At 49.3% G+C, this 11314-nt stretch overlaps 1 protein-coding gene across 2 annotated transcripts in view; it reads left to right on the forward strand.

The window, feature by feature from the left end:
- The first annotated feature begins 2081 nt into the window (after positions 1-2081).
- The window catches only part of SLC6A13 (solute carrier family 6 member 13), a 29140-nt gene continuing 19907 nt past the window's right edge, over positions 2082-11314 (forward strand). Inside the window, exons 1-2 of one of the 2 annotated variants that reach the window (XM_024129134.1) lie at positions 2082-2283; positions 10512-10646. In XM_024129134.1, the coding sequence (XP_023984902.1) occupies positions 2082-2283; positions 10512-10646 (337 nt within the window). The remainder of the gene's footprint in view (positions 2284-10511; positions 10647-11314) is intronic. The other variant, XM_024129135.1, reaches the window with a different exon arrangement.

An 11314-nucleotide genomic window follows, 5' to 3' on the forward strand; every position in this document is an offset into this window, starting at 1 on the left:
GTGTATCCCGTCACCCTCGCTTTTACAGACGAACAAACTGAGGCCCAGAGTAATTAATTCACTTCCTTGAAGTCGTGTGGTCTCTGGTGCAGAGCTATGATTTGAACCCAGGCTTGTCCTTCAATTGCACGATGCCGCCTCTGAGGACTGGTACCCGGCGCGGCTAAGGGACCCAGGGGTCCCTAGGGATCTGTTCTTCTAGGGTCTGGGGGAATGGAGAAGTGAGGGAGATGGTGCTTTATCACTGGAAGACATCCATCAGCCCCAGAACCTGCACAAGACATGAGGGGACCTTCTCGAAAGGACTGGGGAAGCTTCTGAGGGCCAGCTGCTTGGCTTTCTCCTTCTTAACCCACAGTCTTTGCAGCCCATTCATTTATCAAATACGCAATATGTTCCCGACCTCCCTCTGACTTTCTGGATCCCTCGGGGAAGCCCCGCTGGGAAGGCAGAGCCACAGGAGAATCTGTGGCCAGCTGGGGCTCCTGCGAGAAAGTGGTGTTCACGCGAACTTTTCTTGGGGAGTAGAAAGAAGTGCGTGTACCCACTTCTCCAGAGAGGGGGCCGCCGTATACAGTCGGGGATGCTTAGACCCACCAGCCAGTATGACTGAGGGCGTAAGTGAACAAGCGCGGCAGCGTGGGCTCAGGTCCTGGCTGCGCCACACGGCTGCACCCGTGTCACCCAGTCTCTCTGAACCGCAGCTTCCTGCTTACAAAGCAGAGGGAATACTGCTCACATCTCAGAGCTGTGTGGACGGAACGAAATAACTGTATGTACAGCACTTCGTCTACAGTAGTTGTTCGCTGAACGTGGGCCACATCCAATCTCATCCTCAATCCCAGTACGAGTCTAGGAAAGGGCCAGGAAGGGTGTAGCACTACGGCTCTGTATTCATTTTATGGTGTCTTATCTACTTAATAGAGTCGTGCCCTGGCCACCACCGAAAAAGAAAAAGAGCCCAGAGTTTGGGACTTCCCCGGTGGTCCAGTGGATAAGACTCTGTGCTCCCGGTCGGGGACGGGGGCACGGGTTCGAGGTCTGGTCGTGGAGCTGAGATCCACCGTGCCGTATGGTGCGGCCAAAAAAAAAAAAAAAAAAAAAAAAAAAGGAGCCCATCTTTGTCTTACGTTGCTCTCAGATAGCGATGGAGGGAAGGAGGGAAGGTCAGCTCATCTTACTCAGAGCGCTTGGCCCCGCCCAACCACTCTCACCCCCTTGCAGGGATCCCAAAATACTGGCATTTATTTTCCTATTACAAAATAAAACATGTTCTTCGATGAAAATGTAGAAAATATAGATAAGGAAGACATGCCTATAGCCCATCCACTGGTGGGTATCCTAATCTTCACGCATACGAATGCTTTATAAGGTGTTTTCCCAGCATAATCATGTCATGTGTGCTATTTGCTAACTTTTCACTTCACACATTGCGAACAACTTTTCATTTCACTACACTTTCTTCTGCAACACAAGTTTTCATGATTATATAGTAGTCCATCGTACGTGCCATAATTTATTAACCTATTTACCGTTTTTGAACGTTCATATACTTTCCAATTTTTGGCTGTTATAAACAATGAGCTTCCTCAGTGCTGAATCTTTACCAAGCATCACAATTATTTCTTTAGGGTAAATTCCCAAAAGGGAGACTGGTGACTTGGAGGATACGTTCAACTCCTATCCTTGTGACTGTCCCAGTACATGGAATGGAGAAACTGAGGCACATGCTAACGCAGACGAAGCTGGTTGTGGGGTGGAAGGGAGAACTCCGACAGCCTGGGGCACGTGAACACCCCGCGTCCACAAGCCCCACCCAGGGAACCTTCTAGGGGAGCAGTGTCCGTGGCTCAGGGTCAGTACTTGCTTCCTGACACAGGAAAGGAATATACACTCCCAGCAGCTGTTACCCGGCCTTTACGAGCAGGAGACGCGAAGGAGGACGTGGATCTGCGGACAGGAGGAGGATTCATCTCTTCCAGGGCGCTATTCCCTCGGGAATTTCCTGGCGAAGGAAGGGGGCAGCTTTCCTCCCAGGCTTCCCGGCAGTGACGGAGCGCCCTGCTTGTTTTCCAGGTGGAATGGATAGCAGGGTGTCGAGCACAGCCAGTAATGGAGAGACAAAACCAGCGTGCCCAGGCATGGAAAAGGCGGAGGAGGCTGGCGCCCTGCAGCGGGGCCAGTGGAGCAACAAGATGGAGTTCGTGCTGTCCGTGGCCGGGGAGATCATCGGGCTGGGCAACGTCTGGAGGTTTCCCTACCTCTGCTACAAAAACGGGGGAGGTGAGACCCACCGCGTCACCCTCCGTCCCCCAACCAGGCTGTCTCCCTCTCATGCACTCACTGCCTTCTGGGGAGTCCCATGGACGCAGAGGATACTGGAGTTGGAAAGACCCTTAGAAGCTACTCAGGGCACTGCAGGAGAGACACCTAGACAGAGGGGCGACTTCCTGGGGGTCCCTATTGCGGCTTCAGAGAAACGCGGGTCTAGGCTGGTAACCAGACGGATGGGAGTTTGGACCCTGCGTCTGCTGCTTCCTCTCTGTAATCTCGGGCAAGCCTTACCTTGGGAGCTCAGGTCAACGCCGTAAACGGAGATAGTTCTACCTGCCCTTCAAGGCTGTTGTAACGCGTAGAGGGCACGTGTGCAAAGGGCCTAATGATCGGTAGCTATGCTGAAGAGGATGTCGGCACCCAACTGTCCCGCGAGGTCTCGAGACTCCGTAGCCGTGGCTTCCCGTCCTCCCCCAGCTCTGTGACATGTGTCCCCCCATGTGTCACCTTTGACGCCAGTGCCTCTTCCTTTAAGATTTTCCCACTGCAATGTGCGCAGGGGAAGCATGAGCTCTAACTCTTCTTTCCTGCCTCTCCTTCTGCTTCATCCCAGGCCCTGCAGCCACTCCGCCGCCCCTGTTACTGGTCACTTTCCCACCAGGGACTCTCCTTCAGGCACTCCTGGGCCTCCAGGAGCCCCAGAGGGACTTCCCAGGTGCTGAAGTGTTCTGGCCAAGCAGTGGGCTCGGAGGGTCCCCTCGTTGGTGGGTAGAGCTTAGCGGGGCTGGGCTCCCAGCGCTGGTTTCAGGGGAGGCTGCAGCCTGCGCGAGAGGAGGGGAAACGCCAAGGTGGGTCACGGGGACAGGCCGAGGGGGTGGGAGTTCTGTGGGCCACGAGGCCTGGAGGGAACCCTGATGCCACGCTTACCCCTTTGCGGGGTGTAGGAGCCTCCGTGTGTGAGCCCGGCCTCGGTGGTTTTGGGGAGAGAGAGCCCACGATGCAGGGTGGAGGAGGGAACGTGGGAAGGGGGTGAGCACACAGATGCTCTGGGCCCATAGTCTTACTCTCAGGATTGTGGCAACCGGGGATTGGCCCTGGGGTTGGAGGTTAGCTTGTATTTTTCCAGAGGGGTGGGAACGGGCTGGCGTGTTCCCTCTCGGCAAGACGCTCTGGCCGGCAGCCTGAAGCCGCAGGACTTTGCTCGGCTGGCATCGCACAGGGAAGGAGGGAGGCCCCGACCCAGCCCTGGACCCTCCGCCGGCTTGTTCAGACACTGAGGCCTGAGGGCGGGGGGATGGGGCTTGTCCAGGGAGGAGGAGGAGTCTGGGGGCTAAGCCGGGCCTTGGGGCTGTGTGTCTGGAACCCGGTAACCAGCTTAGCTCCTCACGTGGCTGGAAGATCAGGAGGTGAGCCGCTTTCCCCGAGCCTCTCTGGAATGGGGTGAGGTTGGCTGGGGAATTAGCGGGAGTGGCACGAAGAGGTGGGAGAGGGGTCCCGGGCCCGGTGCCAAGCCCGGGCTGAGGAGGGGAAGGAGAGGGGGCAGGGCCTGGGCAGGGCATGCGGGGGCACCCTGCCGAGGGGGCGCCTGCGTCCGAGCTCCGCCTCGGGGCTCCGTGTAGGTCTGCGCGGCCCGGGGAGGTGTGGCCGTGTCTCGGGGGAGAGGCAGGCCGGGAGCAAGAGTGTCCCCGGCCCCTGGCTCCTCACGTGGGGGCTTCGGGGGGAGCAGAGGCAGGAGGGTGGCCACCCCGTGCCCGGGAAGAGCCTGCCCTGCAGCACGCCGGTGCCCACGAGCCGTGTCGGGGCTCGTGGAACGGTCCGCGGAACCCTTAGGCCACCACCCGGGTCGCTTCCCCGACGGGGCGCAAGCCCTCAGCCTTCCTCTTCTCTTTCCTTGATGGACAACAGCAGCTGGAGGACGTGCTCGGAGGGGCTCTGGCGCTGAGGCCGATGCCCGGGTTTGCTCTGAAGGGCATGAGTCACCCAGGGCCACCGGGTGGACACGCGGGAGGCGCCCCTGCCAGCGCGAAGGGGACAAACCCGGGACCCGTGCGGCCTGCACAGGGACCCAGACAGGCCCGCTTTTCCGGGGTTGGTGTGTTCCCAGAGGCTCAACCTTTCTGTCCCCTTTACCCCCTCGTCCGCCCCTCCCCAGAGCACGGGTCCCACACTTCATCTTGTCACCTTCTCGTGTCTCTGTCAAGAGGGGACGGAGGCCTCCTTATGACAGGACCCTCCGCTGCCGACACGGGGAAGGGGGGTGGGGAGGACGGAGACCGTCTAGGTTGGTTTGACCCCATCCTCCTGCTTTAGTGATTTTATTTAAACCCGTGGTTCTCAGATTGGGCCTTGGACTCCTTGGGGTGAGAGGGAAGTTCTGAGCAGGTCCTGCAGGAGGATGCTGGGGTCACGGGGTGAGCCACGTGGGGTCACGTGTGTTATCAGCCTGCTTTTTCTGGGCCCTTTTTTTTTTTTTTTTTTGTGGTACGCGGGCCTCTCACCGCTGTGGCCTCTCCCGTTGCGGAGCACCGGCTCCGGACGCGCAGGCTCAGCGGCCATGGCTCACGGGCCCAGCCGCTCCGCGGCATGTGGGATCCTCCCGGACCGGGGCACGAACCCGCGTCCCCCGCATCGGCAGGCGGACTCCCAACCACTGCGCCACCAGGGAAGCCCCAGAGTCACGGTTATTTTATGAGTACGTGACAGTTGGTCACCGCTTTTAGTTAATGAAGCGATGCCCAGTACTGGTCCAGTAGCGTTGATTACAGCATCACTGCTGTGTCGCTCATGGGGCATATCGTCAGTTTGTCTTAAAAAAATGTCACCTGGAGCATTACAGGTGATGCCACAGAATGTGTTCCTATTGAGAAGGGTGTCCAGCAGGATGACTCCTTTCCAGGATGGGCATGTGGTCTCTCCCATCCCATGGGGAAACAATGCCAGGACATCTTAGAATCTGGGCAAGGAGAGTAAACGGGGGACTTGGGGGAGCAGGTAACTGTGCCTCCGTCCTCCGTCTCCAGGACGGGCTCCATCTTTGAGGGGCGGCGGCTGGGGCTTGGCTGGGGATAGGGGCGGTGCCCCAGGACTCCCTGGTGGGCACCTGGGTCCCTCCTGGGCTCTATCTCTTCCCTAACTCCCTCCCCGGTTTGGGACCAGTGACTCGGCCTGGCGGGTGTGGACCTTGTCCCCTCTGGCCAGCTGTCCAGGCGCTCAAGGAGGCAGAGGGGGAGGGGCGCAGACTGGCCACCGGACCCAGTGCGGTTAAACATTGGCTCGGTTCATTGGGGAAGAGCAGGTGGCCCAAAGATGGGGAGGAGGGGCTTGAGCCAGGCTGAAAACTCTCCCCGCTGCCACCTGTCTTCTCTCTCTCTCTCTCTGCGATGTTTCCAGCTCCCAGCAGGACTGTTCATATCAGCTACTGGGTTCTCTCTTCCCTCATTTCCCGTTCCTGCCCAAGAAACCTGGGACTGATCTATCTACTCATGTGCCTGAATTGTTTACGACCTTTCTTTGCCCTTGTGGTCACCAAGCGTTTCCTTCAGTGCCTGAATTACGGATGCGTGGGTTACAAGCCAGAGGCAAAGAGCTGGAGAAGCCTATTCCCCACTAACTTTTGTTTTAGCAATTTTATGAAGGTATAATTGGCTTACAACCACTTGCACACATGTGAAGTGTACAGTTTGATAAGTTGCGACACAGGTACACACCCTTGAAACCATCACCACTATCAAGATAATGACTGTAGCCACCACTCCCCCAAATTTCCTCCGTCCCTTTCTCCCACCCCTGACCTCTGCTACCCCATCCCAATGCAACCAAAAACCTGTTTTGTTTTTAAAAAATATAACTATTTTCCAGCTTTATTGATATGTTATGGATGGTAAGTTTAAGGTGTAGAACATGATGATTTAATACATGTATATATTGCAAAATGATTACCACAATAAGGTTAGTTAACACCTTCATTCCTTCATATAATTACTTTTTTTTTTTGGGGGGGGTGATAACACTTAAGGTCTACTCTCTTAAGAACTTTCAACTATATAAGACAGTATAGTTCACTGTAGCCACCATGCTGTATGTTACATCCCCAGAAATTGTTTATCTTATAACGAAGTATGTACCCTTTGACCAACATCGGTCCGCATTTCTCACACCCCCAGCCTCTGGTAACCACCATTCTACTCCCTGCCTCTATGAATTCCACACTTAAGAGAGGACATGCAGTACGTACTTTCTCTATCTGACTTATTTCACTTAGCATAATACCCTCAAGGTCCATCCATGTGGTTGCAAAAGGCAGAATTTCCTTCTTTTTTTATGGCTGGATAATATTCCATTACACATATAGCATTTTCTTTATCCATGCATGTGTTGAGGGACACTTAGGTCGTTTCCAGGCCTAGTTTTCCAGGTTGTTTCCAAACTATACAGTAGTTTGCATTTCTTATAATTTTCTATAAATGGAATCATGCAGTATATACTTTACTTGGCTTCTTTCACTCAGCATAATTACTTTGAGATTCATCCATCTTTTTCATGTCTCAGTAGTTCCTTTCTTGTTATTACTGGGTAGTATTCCATTACATGGATATACTACAATTTATCTCTTCTCCTGTTGAGGGACATTTGGGTTGTTTCCAGGTTTTAGCTATTACAGATGAAACTGCTAAGAACTTTTGTGTACAAATCTTTGTATAAACATATGCTTTCATCTCCTTTGAGTGAACACTTAAGCGTGGAATGGCGGGATTGTACGATACGTGCACTTTTAACTTTTTAAGAAACTGCCAAGCACTTTTCTAACATGGTTGTACCATTTTTACATTCCTGCCAGCAGCATATCCGAGTGCCAGCTTTTCCACAGCTTTACCAATACTTGGTCTGTCTTTTTAATTTTAACTTTTCTAATTGGTGTGCAACATTACCTCATTGTCACTTAAATTTATATTGACTAATGATGTTGAACATCTTTTCATGTGCTTATTTGCAGCCCACATATCTTTTCTGGTGAAAACCTGTTCAAATCTTTTGACCAGTAAAAAAAAATAGGTCGTTTGTTTTCTTACTATTGAATTTTGAGACTTCTTTATATATTCTGGATACAAGTCCTTTATCAGATATGCATTTTACAATTTTTTTCTCATTCTGTCATGTTTTTCTTTTGCTTAACAATGTCTTTTGAAGAGCAGAAGTTTCAAATTCTGATGGAGTGCAGTTTATGAATTTATTCTTTTATGACTCATGTTTTGGATGTCACATGAAAGAAATCTTTGCTTAACCCAAGGTCTCATATATTTTCTTCTAGAAGTTTTATAGTTTTAGGTTTTACATTTAGGTCTATGATCCATTTTGGGTTAACATTTGAATAAAATGAAGGTATGGATTGAAATTCATTTTTCGTGTGTATGTATATCTACTTGTTCTAGCATCATTTATTTAAAAGACTATCCTTTCTCCAATGAATTGCCTTTACACCTTTGTCAAAAATCAATTGTCCAAATGTGCATGGCCCTGTTGCCGGACTCTATTCTGTTCTGTCGATCTATTTGTTTATTTTGACGCCAAAACCACACTGTTTTAATCACTGTATCTTTATAATAATATGAAAATACGGTAGAGGTAAGCCTAAAACTTTGTTCTTCTTTTTCAAAGTTGTTTGGCTATTTTAGGTTCTTTGCATTTTCATACGAACTTTAGAATCCGTTTGTCAGTTTCTACAAAAAAGTCTACTGGGATTTTGATTGGGATTACAGTGAATCTATTGATTAATTTGGGAAGAACCGACATCTTAATAATATTGAGTCTTCTGACCCATGAACATGGTATGCCTCACCATTTATTTAGGTCTTCTTTAATTCCTCTCAGCAATGTTTTGCAGTTATGAGTGTACACATCTTTTGTCAAATTTATTCCTAAATACTTCATCTCTTTGATGCTTTTATAATGGTATTATTTGTTAAATTGTAATTTATAATTGCTTGCTGCTAGTAGAAGAAATGCAATTGATTTTTTATGCTGAGCTTATATCTTGTAACCTCACTAAACTAACTTATTTATTCTAGCAGCTCTTTGGTACATTCCGAAGGATTTTCTTTCTTTTCTTTTTAAATACACTTTATTGAGGTATGACTAATGTACAAAAAGCTGTACACATTTAATGCATACCACCTGATGAGTTTGGAGGTAAACATACACTTGTGAAACCGTCACCACAATCAATGTCATAAACATATCCATCACGTCCAAAAGTTTCCTTCTGTCCTCTTCTTTTCTCCTTTTTTTTTTTTTTTTTTTTTTCTTCGGTACGCAGGCCTCTCACTGTTGTGACCTCTCCCGTTGCGGATCACAGGCTCCAGACGTGCAGGCTCAGCAGCCATGGCTCACGGGCCCAGCCGCCCCGCGGCATGTGGGGTCTTCCCGGACCGGGGCACGAACCCGTGTCCCCTGCATCGGCAGGCAGACTCTCAACCACTGCGCCACCAGGGAAGCCCTGTCCTCTTCTTTTCATTTTAATTTTTTTGTGTGATAAGAGCACAATATAAGATTTACCTTCTTAGCACAATTTTTAGAAAACAATTCAATATTGTTCAGTATGGGCACCATGGTTACAGTGGATCTCTAGGATTCATTCATTTTGCAAAACTGAAACTTTATACCCTTTGACCAACATCACGCTGTTTCCCCCTTCCTCAGACCCTGGTAATCACCATTCTACTTTCTGATTCTATGAGTTTGACTATTTTAAATTCCAACGGATTTTCTACATAGGCGATCATGTCATTTGCAAGTAAAGCAGTTTTATTTCTTCTTTTCTAATCTGAATAACTTTTAATTCCTTTTATTGCCTTCTTGCCTTGACTAGAATCAATATTGATGGAACCAATGTTGAATAGAAGTGGTAAGAAACAGTAAGACTGGACACCCTTGTCTTGCTCTCGATCTTAGGGGTTAAGCAGTCTTTCACCATTAAGTATGATGTTATCTGTACGTGTTTTGTAGATGCCCTTTATTCCCTTCTAGTCATCATTTGCTGAGAGTTTGGTTTTTTTAAATCAGAAATGGCTGTTAGATTTGGTCAAATACTTTTCTGCATTTATTGAAATGATTATATGGATTTTCGTTTTAAATTTATTAATATGATACTCTGATTTTTTTTTGAATGTTAAAACAACTTTGTATTCCAGGGATAAACTCCACTATGTATTACTTTTTTTATATATTGTTGGATAGCTAAAATTTTGTTTACAATTTTGCATCTATGTGCATGAAAGTTTGAGCTATAGTTTTCTTTTCTTGTCTTTATCTACTTTTGTTATCAAAGTAATGCTAGCTTCATAGAATGAGTTGGAAAGAATTGCTTCTAAATTTTCTGCAAGGGTTTGTATAGAATTGGTGCCATTTCTTCCTTAAGTCTTTGGAGTGCTCCCAGCCTCGCGTGATGGAGTGCTCCCAGCCTCGCGTGGTGGAGTGCTCCCAGCCTCGCGTGGTGGAGTGCTCCCAGCCTCGCGTGATGGAGTGCTCCCCGCCTCGCGTGAGCATCATCCGACCCTATCTTCCTGAGGGATTCTCTCCTCTCCTTGGGGAGTGTCTTCCCACGCATGTGCTGACCAGCACTCAAGCTCGTACGGGACCCTCTGCAGACACTTGGGTCTCTCTGTGCACGTCTCTCCCCCTGGGACTCTATCCTGTGAACTCCCCTGCCCAGTTGCCAGCAGATAGAGGTCGATGGTGGAGCAAATGCCAGCATTTCTGGCATCAGTAGACTTGTCTCAGGCAATGACTGTGAAAAACAGAAGCAGAAAGGATTACTAAGGGAAATCTGATTTCAGTCTTCTAAAAGCCCCTCTAACATTGAGAGCAATAATTTCCTTGACAAAAATTATAGACTGTGGGCTGTGGGAATATGCTCCTGGGTATCTGTGACTCAATGAGCTTCTTCTGTGGCCACAAGCTCCGTGTTATTTAGGCAGCAACTGAAGTTGATGGGGAGCAAACCTTGGAAGGTATAGATGGAAACTTCAGAGTGAAGAAAGTGACCGGCTAGGTCACTAAGTAACTTGGCGACACTTGATCCCTGCCGTGGTTCCAGACATCTAGACAGATGTCCCCGCCGTTTTGTGCAGTCCCCATCCCCGGGGTTCTGACTGGAAGCATGGGGTGGTAATGGGGGGAGGTGTCCGTGGACCGCAAGGAGGCTAGTGCCACGTGATGGACAGCCTGTTTCCCACCCGCAGGTGCCTTTTTCATCCCCTACCTCATCTTCCTCTTCACCTGTGGCATTCCTGTCTTTCTCCTGGAGACAGCACTGGGCCAGTACACCAGCCAGGGGGGCATCACAGCCTGGAGGAAGATCTGCCCCATCTTTGAGGGTGAGTAGCTCTGTGCCCGACTCTGGAGTCTCTGCACTAGTGGTTAGAAACCTTGTTTGGAATAACTGGGTGGTTCATCAGCAGTGCTGATGCAGATAAGACTCTGTGTCTTTATGTTAAACCTTCCACCGTGGGCCCAAGACTGAATTACTGCCAGGGAATTCCCTAAAAAGAGAATTTTAATGAGAAAAAAATTTCATTAATAATTCTACCATCTTTGGAATTCTCTGGCGGTCCACTGGTTAGGACTCTGCGCTTTCGCTGCCAGGGGCCCAGGTTCAATCCCTGGTCAGGGAACTAAGATCCCACAAGCTGCGTGGCGTGGCCAGATAAATAAATAAATAGATAAAAATTTTTACATGGCACGGGGAGATCAGCTCGGTGCTTTGTGAACCCCTAGAGGGGTGGGATAGGGAGGGTGGGAGGGAGACGCAAGAGGGAGGGGATGTGGGGCTATATGTATACGTATAGCTGATTCAATTTGTTATAAAGCAGAAACTAACATACCATTGTAAAGCAATTATACTCCAATAAAGATGTTAAAAAATTTTTTTTAATTCTATCATCTTGACACAATAGCTATTTATTTATTTTTATTATTATTATTATTTATTTGTGGTACGCGGGCCTCTCACTGTTGTGGCCTCTCCCGTTGCGGAGCACAGGCT

Source organism: Physeter macrocephalus, chromosome 6 (genome assembly GCF_002837175.3).
Source record: "Physeter macrocephalus isolate SW-GA chromosome 6, ASM283717v5, whole genome shotgun sequence".
In the NCBI taxonomy this organism is placed as follows: Eukaryota; Metazoa; Chordata; class Mammalia; order Artiodactyla; family Physeteridae; genus Physeter; species Physeter macrocephalus.